The sequence below is a fragment of the Oryzias latipes genome, chromosome 23 (genome assembly GCF_002234675.1).
Source record: "Oryzias latipes chromosome 23, ASM223467v1".
In the NCBI taxonomy this organism is placed as follows: Eukaryota; Metazoa; Chordata; class Actinopteri; order Beloniformes; family Adrianichthyidae; genus Oryzias; species Oryzias latipes.
Window position 1 is genome coordinate 4,474,348 of NC_019881.2, and position 15,044 is coordinate 4,489,391.

Genomic DNA, 15,044 nt, shown 5'->3' on the forward strand with positions numbered 1-15,044 from the left:
CTCACTAGGTGTGTGTATTGGCAAGAGTCTGGCGATACGATACGTATCACGATATTTTACCAAAACATATTTTCTTTCTTTTCTTTTTTTAAACATGACTTTGAAAAAACTCTACCTGAATTTCAACGTCTTCCACTGTAATAAATTGGTCAAATTCAGTTTATTTATTGATCACAATGTTAAGCACTGCAACTGTATCTCATATATAAGTTGCATTTACCAAAGCAAATTCATAGTGCTTTTATTTTGGTAACTTAAAACATAGAAAGTACAGTCAGGATTGTCTGATTTCCACAACACAATTTTTTTCAGTATAAGAAAAACAAAGAATGAATGAATAAGTTCCTATTGGGGAAATAAAATGCTGTTTATTTTCAGCATTGCTTAATGTAGCTTCTCCAGTACTTTTAAACGGTTCAGGAGCCTGAATGGTGCTTCAAAAATAAAGGGTGGGTGTGTGTGTGTGTGTGTGGGGGGGGGGGGGGGGCTGATTCTTTTCTGAAACAATAAAGTGTGATGATGAGGCAGCAAGACAGAATGAAGGAAAGTTGCTTTAATGTGACAAAAAAGAAGGTGCTTTGTTTACATATCAGTCTGCTCTGCTGCAGCTTTGCAGCCACGCTTCTCACACGCAGAAATAAACTGGTAACGCTCCTCGCCACGATGTCAGCCTTTTTGTTCAGAGCGTTGTACACATCCCTCTGATCCATCAGGTCGTTAAACTAGAATCTATTGCTGGGAGGTTCTGCAGAACATTATCCCGCTTTGCCGATAGCATTAGCCGATGCTAAGCGCATTAGCCTATTTTATAAGTTACTGGCAGCAACATGGCTCAGAGTTTCTCTTTGGCTCTCATCCCAAGTAAAAACGAAGTAGTTCATGTCTCATAACAACAGAACAAGCTGCCTCTGGCTGCAGTCTTCCTGTTGCCTTGTGCAGAGTAGAGCTGCTCAAAGAGGCACTGTGTGCTCTGCTGCCAACTAGAGGCTGGAGGCTGAAGTGGACAACAAGAGTCAGACGCTGAAGGACGCTCAGAAATAGTTAAAGAAATATTGTCCTGACAGCATTTTGAATCAATACAAGTATCGCCAAATTAACCATCACAATATTTTGCCGAATCGATTTTTTCTTACACCCCTAGAAGCTGCTGATCTAGACTCAGATCATTTGAGACTCGGGAGACATTTGTGTTAGGAGGTAATTAGCTGGTTACACTACAACACCTTGAGTTTCCAACATTAAGTTCTTTCACAACTCCGTTTTTTAGAAACAGAACTTTTTTTTATCTCATATGCGCCACAATCATCAAAAATGACAAGAAATAAAGACTTGAACTGTTTAAGTTAATCTGTAACTTAATATAAAATCAGAGTTTCACTTTAAAAAATGAATGACAAAGAAAGTATTAAACCTTTTCACCAAAATTTCTGTTTTTTATATCCACCTGTAAACTGTTTGTAAATGGCTTCCTGAGTCAGATTGACATTTTTTGATTCCATATGGTATAGCATTTTTATTAAAGTTCTGACATTTTTTTAGACTTTCAATAAATGAACATAAGACACAGAAGTCTGATCATTTCCCTACTTTGACCTCCAGCCTGAAAGAAGCAGCCGTGACCTTTAGAGAGTCCCATGTGAATTAAAACATGAGATCTTGCCTGGTGTGTTATTTCCCTGCAGCTGTAAAACTGTTCTGATAAGGAACGTGAAAAGTCATTTCATGCTCTAAAGCCTCAGGATTTTATTCTGCTTGTTCTCATCAGAGTGAAATGCTCTCTTCTCTGTTCCTTTGAAATGCAGATTTTAAAAACACAGAACAGAAGGACTGCAGAAAATGAGTCACTAGGAACTTGACCTACATTCTTTAAAGCATGGGGGGGTAACTACAGGCCTCAAAGGCCTTTGAATGTTTTCCAGATATCAGTGCTCTACTCACAGCTGATACCTGGATCAGGTGTGTTCAGTCAGTATGTTGCGAAACAAGCAGGAATGGGATTTTTGGTCCCCACCCCCACTATGAAGGACATTTACCTCTACAGTCGTAAGATTGAAATCTATTCAATTTTATTGATATAGCCCAATATTACAACAATAGTACAATAATTGTACCAGTAATTGTATTATTCAATGACTGATTTCATGGCTAAACTAAACAGACTAAACCAAATTGGACATCCCTGCCCTTAGACGCTCCTTCTTGGTAAAGAAATACTCCTAAAAAATTGTCTTCCGGGGATTCAGGGGGAAAAAAAAGAAACCTCAGGGATGTCCACATGAAGAAGGGATCAACAGTGGCTGGATGGCTCAGTCAGCTGAATGTAGGACTGACGCATGGGAAACCAGGGTTTATTTCCCTTCATGCTACTGTCTGTCTATGTAGCTACAAGGGGCCCCAAGTCAGGATCCCCCTGGACCGGTCTCCAGCCCGGAGAAAACGCAGGGTTGTGTCAGGAAGGACACTTAGAAAAAGATTCTCTGCCAATCCACCTGTGCGAATTAGTGAAAGCTGATTTGGTGTGGCGACCCCTGAAGGGATTTGCTCGTTCTCCCATTAAGTGAGCAAATCAACCCTCAGTTCAGCAAAACCTCGTGATGGGTCTTAAAACCATTGAGAGCTCATTCACTCTGGTTTTTTTAGAGGGCGAGGACATTTTTCATTTTGTAAAATGTTAATGAGAAGAAACCAAAGTCTAGACCCACTTTGGCTTCTTCATCATTACTCGTCTGGAAGTCCGTCTGCAGTTTTGCAGATCTGCTCGATGTGATGTCACCGGGACAGGACTTTAGTGTTTCTTCTCGTCTCTGGAGATGGAAGCAGCCGCACTGGCAGAGACTTAGCACCTCTCAAAGTCCCTCATCTTCACTGAAAACATGGAGTCTATAGGAGCAAAGCCATCATGTCCTTGATGTTCAGGCTTCCTGGAACAGTGAATGACTCTTAAAGACAAACCGAGTCATTCAATCAATGATCCTCCTCTCCCTGATGGACTGTGGGCGTTGGTGATCCAGGAACGTTTCAGCTTCAGCAGGTTCAGATTATTGTCTCAGATGTTCTGGCTGTTCCGGCTGTGGGTGGTGTAGAGCGACCCCCAAGAGTCTCCATAGATAATAGCTCATTATTTGGTTTGATGGATCTTTTAGTTTTTAGTTTTTTTTAGTTTAGTTGATTTTAACTGCTAATTAATCCTATTAGTTTTAGCATAGGCTATTTTATGTATTTATTTTAATTTTATGCATCTTATTCTCAATTTTAAGTTTATATCTACATCTTATGTCTTTAATTTTAACATCTTGTCATGATTTTAGCCCCAGTGTTTTTTGTGGAGATCTTTTCCTCCAGGGCTTGCCGGCTTGGTGGGTGGTTGTTGCTGCAGTTGTTGCCCTTGGTGGGGCAGCTGGAGTCTTACTTTGCAGCTTCACGGCTGTGAAGTGGACCCCGTTGCTGTCCCAGCTTGGGAGGGCACTGTGGCGATGCAAGCTGGCTCCTGTTATGAAGAGATTCCCAAAAACTGTTTTAGTCATTATTCACTGTACGTGGGGGTCATGGGTCGTGTGTTTTAACGGAGGGGAGCAGTGATGGGTGGGTCGGGTTTTTACTGTAATATTGTGTGTTTTTTGTTTTTGTTTTTAATGTTAAAGCGCTTCGAGCTGCGCAATGGAGGAGAAGCGCTATTTTATAAATAAAGTTTGATGTTTTTTAGATGTTTTAGGGTCTGGGTATCATTAAAAAATTCCAGAATTGATTTGATTCTATTTGAATCTACATGGTTTACACATTTAGACATTTTTGTATAAAAATACAATGATAACCAATACATGGTTTGAAGATCTTCATATTAATCCCATACAGTTCACTTGCTGTAAATGTGTTACTGTAATAATAAACCAATGAGATTGTTAACATCATACAGTCTTACATGATTTTTCAGACGGAGAAGCTCCAACTGGAATGTGCCGATTGTTGGGAAACCTCCACCATGTGGGGCTCGCGCTACAGCTTTACACTGTATTCCAGAAGTTTGGAGCAGAAAACACTGCTTTAGACCACAAACGGTTACTTAGAAAAAAGTTTCCTTAATAGAGTTTGGAAAATGCCTGCCTGTGAGTCTATAAAGCTGATCAATTAATCAGCCATTCATGTTTAGGTTGACCGAGCGTTAGCATTAGCCGTTCTATGGGAAATTCCATTATTTGTTAGCATTAAGCTAGCGGACTTTAGCTTTATTGCTGTTATGCGTTTGAACACCGGAAATGGAAAGGCATAAAAGATCAACCTGTGCTTTATGGATCGATTCAGATCGATTTAATCAACCCAGCCCTACTGAGACCTCCTGTACCTTCCTCACGTGGGTTCATGATGAAGACCTGCAGCTATCAGAGTGGTTTTGGTTTTTGGTGACTCCTAGAAAGGGACAGAGGGAACTTTTGGGGCTCAGGTGTGTCTTCATCATTCAGCTGTTAAGCATTTGCTGGTTCAGCTGTCAGCAGACTGGTAGACTTCTCCTCCACCTCCTTGTCTTCATCTCAGAAGTTGTCCCACTTTTCTCCTTTACTGAGTGTGCTGCATGCTGAGCCGACACATCCTGACAGTTTCAGGTCTCTGGGACTCGATTTAGTTCAGGATCCAGCAGGTTTCCCCCGAGTCTTCCTCACCGTTGGAGCAGCTCCGGCAAAAGGCTGCGGTTGACGTCGGTGAGAAAGCCAGAGAAACTGTTCCTGCTGACGCAAACACAAGCCCATCGCTGCAGCACTTCAAAGGCTCTGCTGAGGCTCATGGGAATCCTAGCAAGGCTTTGATTTAAAGTCGGAGGCACATTGGATGAGGTTGGTAAGAAGCAAGAATTTTGTGATCAAGTGTTCAATTCAGCATTTTAATACAGCGCAGAAGCAAAAGACGCCTCCTCCTGAGTGACATCAAACAGAACGACCAATGATTTCAGTCTGAGGCCTGATATCAGGGGCGAAGTCGACCAAACCTCTGTCCAGAACTTCTTGAGGCCATTACATGTGAATGAGAAGGACTTTTATGTCTTTATCCAGATGAGCTGTGGTGTTAAGATAATGTGACCTGTACCACTTCAAACGGGACTGAGCAGTGACGGGGCATAAAGACAACAAATGAAATTGTTCTAGTGTTGAATTGCAGTTTTCTTGTGGAAGGGAGGTGTCCAGACCTTCCTCGAACGCTGCTCTGGGTCATAGGGGGAAATGAGAAGAAACAACTGTTGTCCAGCGAGAAGCCGAATTAACAGCAAAGCAGAGATAATCAGAGATGCCATTAGCAGATAGAATCGTAAAAGTAGGGACCACAAACTCAACTTGTTTCACTATTGAGTCTGATGCTAAGAAGGGAGGAAGTTGCTAAGAAGGGAGGAAGTAGAGGCTGTAAACAGTGACCCTCGTAGCTGAATAACAAGAATACAGATCTCCATAAAGGCTCTTGTGACCAGAGGAAGCCTTGCAGTTAGTCTTCAACAAATCCAACCGTTTTTCCAGCTCTGTCGGGCGGTGTAAGACGGAGGCTGGGTGGGAGGAGCAAAGCAGGTTGAAAAGTTCTTGTTCTTTTTCTCATCTTGACTTCAGGGCAGAAGGATGGATGTGCTCACCTTGGAGTTTAGTTTTGTCATTGGTGAGCTGCTTCTTTTATCTGACATCGCTGCAGTCTGCGATTGATGTCTGACCAGGTGGATCAAAAGGCTGTTTAATTTTGTCCCTATTTGAAGCCACACTGCAACAGGAACTACACTTTTATCTTTATGGCTTTTTTGGTACCTGCCCACAAGCCCCATCTTTATTTAGTTAGTGGTGGATGAAAAGAGGGCATACTGCCACCTACTGTATGGGGGAACATCCAGGATGAGATTCGGATCATCACAGGCCAGACTGCTAGAACAGTGGGGATTAGTTTCTCTTTTTGTATTTTATTGGGTCAAATTATTGGAAATGCATCTCCATACATGGTCCACAAATCGATACAAAACAGATTCAAATAACTTTGTGGAGCTAGATATAAGATAGATATAAACTTTATTAATCTCCCAAAGGAGAAATTCAGGTGTCCGGTAGCAAAACACACAACCACACACAATAAACAACAGTAAAATGACAGTTCACAAAATAAAATATCAGTTCATATCAGGCAGGTTCATTAAACAGTCTGATAGCTGAAGGCTGAAGATACGATACAGTCCAATTCTTTTACCTAAATGGATACAATCTAGATATAATTCATTTGATGTTAATAATATATAATATAACGGGGGTTGTTGACAATAATTGTGGTTGATGATCCGATTCTCTGACCTAAATGGATCCAGGACATCTTTAGCCAAAATTCATCCAGTGTGACTCAGAGGTAAATTCCTGCTACTGAACAGTGAAGTTTTCCAGATTCCTTGGATTTCTTGCTAGATAATCAAGTGTAATCAAATATGTGTCCAAACAAACAAGTAAACAAGAATTAATGGTAAATCTGATTCATCATTACCTTTCTACCTTCTTTCGAAGGCCCAAAGCGCTTTACAGTCACATTCACCCATGCACACACACATTCACACACTGATGGTGGCTCCGCTGCCGAACACTGGCGCCAACCTCCCACCAGAGGCAAGGTGCCCAAGGACACCTCGACACATGGGTGTGCAAGCCGGGAATCGAACCTCTTACGATCATGGGTCGACCGCCCTACCGCTGCACCACGGCCGCCCAATAAATGGGCCTCTCACTCTCTGCGGGTGGTTTTTCCTCCGAGCTGGGGTCCTGGGAGCTTGAGGGTCCTGCAGTATCTTAGTTGTTCCTAGCACTGCGCTTTGCTGGACTGAGAGGTCTGAGGTCTTTCCAGGTATCTGTTGTAGCCACTCCTCCAGCTTGGGGGTTACTGCCCTGAGTGCTCCAATTACCACAGGCACCACTGTCACCTTCACTTTCCAGGCTTTCTCCAGTTCTTCTCTGAGTCCCTGGTATTTCTCCAGTTTCTCATGTTCCTTCTTCCTGATGTTCCCATCGCTTGGCACTGCCACATCCACCACAACGGCTTTCCTCTGTTCTTTATCCACCACTACAATGTCTGGTTGGTTCTCCATTACCATCCTATCAGTCTGGATCTGGAAGTCCCACAGGATCTTTGCCCTCTCATTCTCTACCACCTTTGGGGGTGTTTCCCCTTTTGACTTTGGGGTTTTCAGTTCATATTCTGCACACATGTTCCTGTATATTATTCCAGCCACCTGATTGTGGCGCTCCATGTATGCTTTCCCTGCCAGCATCTTACATCCTGCAGTTATGTACTGGATTGTTTCAGGTTCCTCTTTGCACAGCCTACACCTTGGGTCTTGTCTGGTGTGGTAGAGCTGAGCCTCTATTGCTCTGGTGCTCAGGGCTTGTTCCTGAGCTGCCAGGATGAGTGCTTCAGTGCTGTCCTGTAGGCCAGTCCTTTCTAGCCATTGGTAGGACTTCTTAAAATCAGCCACTTCAGTTATGGTCCGATGGTACATCCCATGCAGGGGTTTGTCTTCCCATGAGGATCTGTCCTCCTGCACTGTATCCTCTGCTCTCCATTGCCTGAGACATTCACTGAGCACACTGTCATTTGGGGCCTTGAGTTTGTTTCAAGATGTAATCATAATAAGATGGCCAAAGGAAGAGATACAGACCACGGATATATATATTAAAATTTTTTTCAGGGATTGTTTGAAGTGATGTGGGGAAAAAAGGCTTCTCCTGTGTTTAGTGAACACATCCCTCACCGTGGTTCACCTTCATCTAATTGGAATTGACTTGGTAGAACAAGAAGAGAAACTGACAAAGTTTGCTGAATATTTACTTCCTGACTGATTTTTTACCTTTTTTCCCCACATGATGTTGTTTGTATTTGTGGTTTTTAACCTATAAAGCTGTGACTCAGAGGACTAGATGTATTTTTTGATGTCTGTATCTTTCAGTGGCGGACCGTGCATGAACACGCCTGGGCCTTCCGTCGTGCTACGCCTGAATCACTCAACCCCTCTCTAACCATTTTACAATTTAGAAACCAGCTTTGCATTGCAGATTGAAAATTCCTGTAGCCACAATAAATGCCTCTAAATAAACCGAATAAACAAAACAGTAAACAAATCTCATCAAGCAACTACAGCCAACAAAATACATAGAAAATAACCACATACATCTTAAATATCATTTATGATACTTACCATTTCACTCATCAAAAAATCTGATTATTTGAAAACAAAATCCATCCTCCTCTCTTTCCTCTAAACCAGTGGTCCCCAACCCCCGGGCCGTGGACTGGTACCGGTCCGTGGGTCATTTGGTACTGGGCCGCAGAGAAAGAATAAATAACTTACATTACTTCAGTCTTATTTATTTCGGAATCTGTAAGATGTTTTATTTTGAAAAATTGCCTGATTCTCTGTTACTGTCAGGTGGGGAGGGCTGGTGAGCAGGAAGGACCCAAAATGCAGAGACGGGAGGCACACGGTTCCAAGGCAAGGGGTGTATTCTAAATCAGTGTTTTTCAACCAGTGTGCCGCGGCACACTAGTGTGCCGTGGGAGATGGTCAAGTGTGCCGTGGAAAATTGCCCTCATTAACTGATCTAAAAACATTAACCATCTCCAGGAAATCAGCTCTTTGTTCATCCAAACAGGTCCTGATAAAACACTGAGTAGTTAGGAATATGAAAGATCATAAAATACTTATTTCTTTGTGTTTAACTGATTCTATTAAAGACATTTTGATAAGAATGACGGTACAGCGATTTACCTGCAGCTATAACTGTTTTCTGAAAAGTCCCGCAGCTTTTACTGTCTCCACGACTCCACCAATCATTCTTGAAGGCTTAATCACATGTCATCAGTCTGACCAATCAGAAGTGTTTAAAGTCTAAACTTCCTTGTTCCAATTTAGCTCATAACTCACTCAGTTCCAACAAAAACACCAGCTAAAGCTCGTCTTTAGCGGTGTAGCTTTCCACAGAATCCGGTATCAGACCGTGGAACAAGTGAACAAAACCATGAAACTCAGAGAAGCAAGTGTTTCTGCCGGTTTCTCGCTGTATTCACACTACATCTCCCATGATGCATTTGCTTAAAGGGACAGCGCCTTAGCGTACAATGAGTCGTCCTTGTTACACGGATTGAAACCACAACGAACATACAGTTTGTATGTAACTTAACTTTTATTACATCTTTTAGAAAAAACATCTGCAACTTCCTGCTTTTTCTGCCACAATTATCACAAAAATGCACGTCAGATTGCCGGGGGGGGGGGGGGGGGGGCTGTAGATCAAAACAGACTATGAGTTTCTGCTTTTTTTTTGGGGGGGGGGGGGGGGGGCTGGTGTGCCGCGGGATTTTTGTCAAGGTTAAAGTGTGCCGTGGCTCAAAAAAGGCTGAAAAACACTGGTCTAAATAACAAAAAGTGCTGCAGAGCAGGAACACAAAACTAAAACTAAACTTACTGGGGCATAGCATGAGAACATGGCATGAAGGGAGTCAGGGAAGAGACGTTAGAGACGTTACATGAGAGACATTAATGGACCAGCACAAGAAGAAGGCAGAGACAAGACTTAAATACAAAAAGGACCGACAAGACACAGGTGAACGTGATCAGAACAGATTGGGACCAGGAAAGCAATACTCAAAAGCATGACAAAAACGGAAACCTTTCAAAATAAAACAGGAAACAGAACTCAAACATGACAGAAACAAGATGAAAAGCAAAAACCAAGAGAAAGAAACCCAAACCATGACAATTCCGTCGTATGTCACTCTAGACCAAGGGAGGCTCTCGAGCCGCATGCAGCTCTCAGCCAATGAGCATGTGGCTCTTTGCGTCTCATCATATTGTGGCGACCCGGGGGTTAGCCCCGCCTTCAGCCCCTAAGACTCACGGGAAGTGGGGAATCTTGGGGGTAAAACCATTAGTGACGTGGCTATGAGCAGAAGTGAGATTCATAATGTTTGGGTACTGACAGTAGAGTTCAAGTAAATGCACTATTAAGCTGGTAAGAGGCAAATTAATACTTGTCTACTTGCTACAGTGGTGAGCAAGCTGAGTCGTTTCAATTTTCATAAACATATCATCAATTTATTGTTTTTCGTGACCAAGATCCATCATAAAACTTTAAATAAAAAATTATTTAAGAATTCCTATTTTTTTACTGAAAGTCAAAATTAATTTATGCTATACTCAACTGAAATAAAACTTGAAATAAACACAAGTACAATACTTGCTGTTGTGTTGTAGGGAGAGGAGTGTTTTATGGAAAATAATAATTGCTTGTTTGTGTGTGTCCGTCTTGGCAGGTCAATGTGTGGTGTGGCTCTTTGACTCTCACAGTGAAAAAATCTGTCTCTTGGTGTCAAACTTGTTCGGCACTCCTGCTCTAGACACAGGCCAAGGCACTCTTCTCGGTCATGTGATAGGTTACTGCGAAAATAAAACCCAGGAGCTAGCAAAATGAGTAAAAAACAAACGTCTTTGGAAAGTTTCTTTGCCAAGGGGAAAACGCCCAGCCAGGACACAGAAGAGGAGCCTTTGACTTCTGGAAAAAAAAGAAAGCTACATTTAATAGACAGTACTTCTTTTTTGCACCATGAGTGTGGGAAGGGGAGAGGATGATGAGACCTGTGCGATGTACAATGTCATGCATGTCAAAATAAAAGCTCAGGGTTTGTCTTGTCACGTCTCTGTTCCCCCTTCGTCGTAGTGTTGCTATATTACTCATCAGCCGACATTTGAAAGACAGGTCCGTGAAAACTTTGTGTGACGTCATACTGGTCTTTGGCGTTAAAAAAGGTTGGGGACCGCTGCTCTAAACAGTTCCATCACTCTGTCATTTAGATTATCGTCTTCAGTTCCATCAAGAAGTTTCTATTCCATCAGGGCCAGTGCTGAGAGCCCAGTCTCTCCAGAGTTGTTTCTGCTAAGGTTTCAATTAGCTTTAGAGCCGAAAATGTCCGCTCAACAGACGCAGACACGGGGAAGGTCAGCGCCAAACACACAAACCCGTACTGCTGCTTCATGATCTCACTTAGATTTTTCTGATGAAGGAAGTTAAGGAGATCAGTGGGAAATTTTCCTGCTAAATCCTCTATGGATACAAGACAGTCAGCTCTGTTTTTAACTGAGATGGATGTCAAGGCTGCATGTGACTTCCTGAAACTTCTGTCCAATCAGAAGGTCTGAATACTGTGACGTTGCCTAACCCTGCTAGAAGGCCCTGCTGACACCAACTCAAAATCTGACATTGATTTTGCATTCAGAGGCCTTAAGAACGGAGAGTGACGGCCTCTTTAGCTCTGACCCTGCCTGGCAACAAAGGACAGCTGAAATCTGATTGGTTAAATGATCCAATATGAAAATACATGTCTGTCTGGAAGCAGCATAACCATCACAAACACAGTAAAAGGGAAGGGACAGACCATTTGGAATGATTAAATGAGTATGCATGGACAAAATATAATGAACACATGATTCAGATATTTGTTTTAGGCCTTTGAAGAAGGCCTGGAAGGCCCTGACGACCCACTACTGGTACCTACGTCCTCCCAAGCAATGTGTGGCAGAAAAACCCCTCAGCAGCGGTCGTGTCACAAATGACATTTTGCAAAGCCCCCAACCTCCACCCCCAGCTATTTCAAATGTCAAACAGCTGAATGTCTCTATTAGCAGTTTAGTATCGTTGGACGCTGCAGCTTCATTCTTAACTCCTGGACTCGTCTCTCTGTCTCCCCTTTGCTGCGTTTGGAGACTGAGTTGTGGTGGTGGGGTGGGGGTTTCAACATCATGACCAGCTTTATGTGTGTTGATGATAGCCTCCTCCACCCACAGAGAAGCCCCTTCTCCTCTCTCCTCTGGAAGCTCATTCATCCTCGCCATTGGGCAGAGTTGGCGAGCAGCAAGCCTTAGAGCTCAGGGTCCGTTTGGTGGAGGAGGAGAACCGGGCACTACGACACAAGCTGAGTCGCCCCCCCAAAGACCCTTACGCACAGCGGCCACAGGACGTCCGCGGGGGGAACCACAGCCGCACCCATTCGGAGGAGGGAACAGGTGACAGCGATGGGCAGAGGAACGCGGCGGCGGGGAACGCCTCTGACTGCGTCCAACAGCCGACTGTAGACAAGTGCGAGGTAAAACCCCTCTATCAGGACCACTCAGAGGGGGGGAGGGGGGGGGGGTCACTGAGACTGAAACTGTGCCTGGAGTTCAGATTCCTAAAACTGCCAGCTGAAAGTTGCCAAAAGACTTCCTAGGAACTCATGAGCGTCGTCACCAGACAGTAGATGCAGATGTTTCGCTCCAAGCGTCATGGTGTCCTCTGGTCCACAGACCATCCACGTGGCCATCGTCTGCGCCGGGTACAACGCCAGCCGGGATGTGGTGACGCTGGTCAAGTCTGTGCTCTTCCACAGGTACTGCTCCCCACCCCAACCCAGTCAGCTACAGTTCCCCAGCCCCAGGTGGTCGTTGGTTCAATTCCCAGAACTCCCACTTAATATCTATGTCACGTGTATGTTTTATTGGGCGGGGTCCGGAACCCCCTGACTGCCCCCTGTGGGTTGAGTTGAATTATGAGAATCAGTTAGAAAATTCTCAAAAAAACATAAAAGAATTTTTTCACCAACAATGTTTTTTTTCCAACTTGGATCCAAACGCTCCTGAACTTCAGGATCAGGTGCCGATCATGAAGATCCTGAGCCTCCTGCAGAGGAAGAGGGTCCTGAATGTAGAAACTCCATGACAGATGAGGTCTTCATCTCTTCTTAGGTGATGATGCTGCAGCTTAAACTGAAGCAGACTTTGCATTCTGGATACAATTCTTCAAATGTTCAGCTGGGAGACTCCTGGTGTGTCCTGGTTGGCCATGCACTGAGTGAGGCAGTGAAGGTTGTGGCTGCTCTGAAGGTCAGGTCAGGACCCCTCCTGCTGACCTCAGAGGTCAGGAGAAGAGCAGATGATCAGTCCACTCTGATAAACATGTGCTGCAGATCTCTGATCTCCTGATTCTGCTTGAGGAGAAGGAGGAGGATCAGAGTTTTCTTCACTTCCAGGCGCGTTCCAGCCAAAGAGTTGGTTTGATGACTTTTTTCCCCGGCTGGATGCTGGACGCTGGACCCTTGCCTGGGTACGTTGGGGGTGTGGCTTCGTTGCCTCCCCACGGCGTGTGAATGAGAATATTGGGAGCAGTCAAATGGTCTCAGGACTGCAACCCATTCGGTTCTTTCCCATTTAACCCAAAAATGCAGGAACTTCTGGGTAAAAAATTGTTAGTTCCAGGATAGTTCAGAGGAGGAGGAGGAGACACTCAGATAAAGGAAGGTGGTGATGGACGACTTCAGATGAAGGTGAGGATGAGGAGGGCAGTTCATCTAAAGATAAAAAGAATAACATGATGGATGGATCAGCTTTGACGTGTTGCAGTCCGTCCTCTCAGGGCAGATCTGGACACCCATCTCATCTGATCTCACTTAGAAGGGTTAGTCCTCGTTAGTCCATGGATGGGAGACTGTCTGGGACAACCGGGTTGCTTACTGCAGCCACATGAAGGTGCTCTCCAGTGTTTCCATGTGCTTGTCCCAAGTCCGGTTAGAAGCAAATGATTTGGTCAGGAAAGGGCATCTGCTGTAGAAACTGAAGCTGAATGTGTGATGATTCCCTGTGTTGAGCAACTTGAAGAGAACACAAACCCAGAGCAGATCCTGATCTGGACTCGGATCTAGATCTGGATCGGCCCTAATCTGGATCCAGCACGGCTCAGCCTCCCTTTGCTGTTTTGGTTCTGCAGAAAAAACCCGCTTCATTTCCACTTCATCACTGACTCGATCGCTCAGAAGATCCTGTCTGCACTCTTTCACACCTGGATGGTCCCTGCGGTGCGAGTGGCCTTCTACGACGCTGACGAGCTGAAGGTGAGGTAACTCCGCCTCCTGTGGCAGCGGCTCAGCGTGAAGGCGCCGCCAACATCCCTCTGCTGTGCTCTTTCAGTCGGAGGTATCCTGGATCCCCAACAAACATTACTCGGGGATCTACGGCCTGATGAAGCTGGTCCTCACCAAGACGCTGCCCTCAGACCTGCAGAAGGTCATCGTTCTGGACACGGACATCACCTTCGCCACCGACATCGCTGAGCTCTGGGCCGTCTTCCACAAGTTCAAAGGTGAGCATCTTCTTGAGGGTCTCCGGTTCAGGAGCCGCCCTTTGCTGTGTGGTATTTGCGTGAAATATTCACAGATGTATCATAACGAGTGAACCGTGCTAAAACCACGGAAGAAGTACGAATAAACCAAAGAACACGTAAAACAACGTAAAACATGAACCGTTCATGATGTTTGTAATAATAATAATAATAATAAATTTTATTTAGAATGCGCTTTACATTTTAGATAAAATCCCAAAGCGCTACAATGGAGGCAGAAATAAAAATGATTTACAATAAGAACAAGGTAAGACAAAAATAAAACAACAATGAAAGTACTAAAAAGCATTATTAAAAAGAAAAGTTTTTTAAGCCTTTTTTGAATGTGCCAAGGCTTTGTGGGGCTCTGAGGGATTGTGGAAGATTGTTCCAGAGTCGAGGGGCAGCAGCCTGAAAGGCTCTGTCTCCCATAGTGGTTAGCCTGGTCCTTGGCTGATGAAGGCAGTGTGTGAAATTGGAACGGAGGAGTCGTGAAGTGGCGTGCAGGGAAAGGAGCTCACTGAGGTAGGCAGGGGCAGTTCCATGGACGCATTGGTAGGTGAGGAGACAGAGTTTGTATTGAATTCTGGAACGAATGGGTAACCAGTGAAGTGACTGAAGGACAGGAGTGATGTGGTCAAATTTGCGTCTCCTTGTCAGGACCCTAGCAGCGCAGTTTTGGATGTGCTGGAGCTTTTCCAGGCTCCTGCCAGGAATCCCAACAAGGAGAGCATTGCAGTAATCTAGTCTGGAGGAGACAAAAGCATGGATTAGTTTTTCTGCATCAGACTGGGTTAGTGAGGGGCGGAGCTTTGCAATGTTTTTCAGATGGAAAAAAGAGACTTTGCTCTGTTTAGATGGAAATCA

At 44.3% G+C, this 15,044-nt stretch overlaps 1 protein-coding gene across 1 annotated transcript in view; it reads left to right on the forward strand.

Moving 5' to 3' along the window:
• The window catches only part of LOC101164859 (LARGE xylosyl- and glucuronyltransferase 1), a 42,246-nt gene that overhangs the window by 10,085 nt on the left and 17,117 nt on the right, over positions 1–15,044 (forward strand). Inside the window, exons 3-6 of the mRNA XM_023952349.1 lie at positions 11,834–12,132; positions 12,332–12,414; positions 13,788–13,911; positions 13,988–14,159. Of these exons, the coding sequence (XP_023808117.1) occupies positions 11,834–12,132; positions 12,332–12,414; positions 13,788–13,911; positions 13,988–14,159 (678 nt within the window). The remainder of the gene's footprint in view (positions 1–11,833; positions 12,133–12,331; positions 12,415–13,787; positions 13,912–13,987; positions 14,160–15,044) is intronic.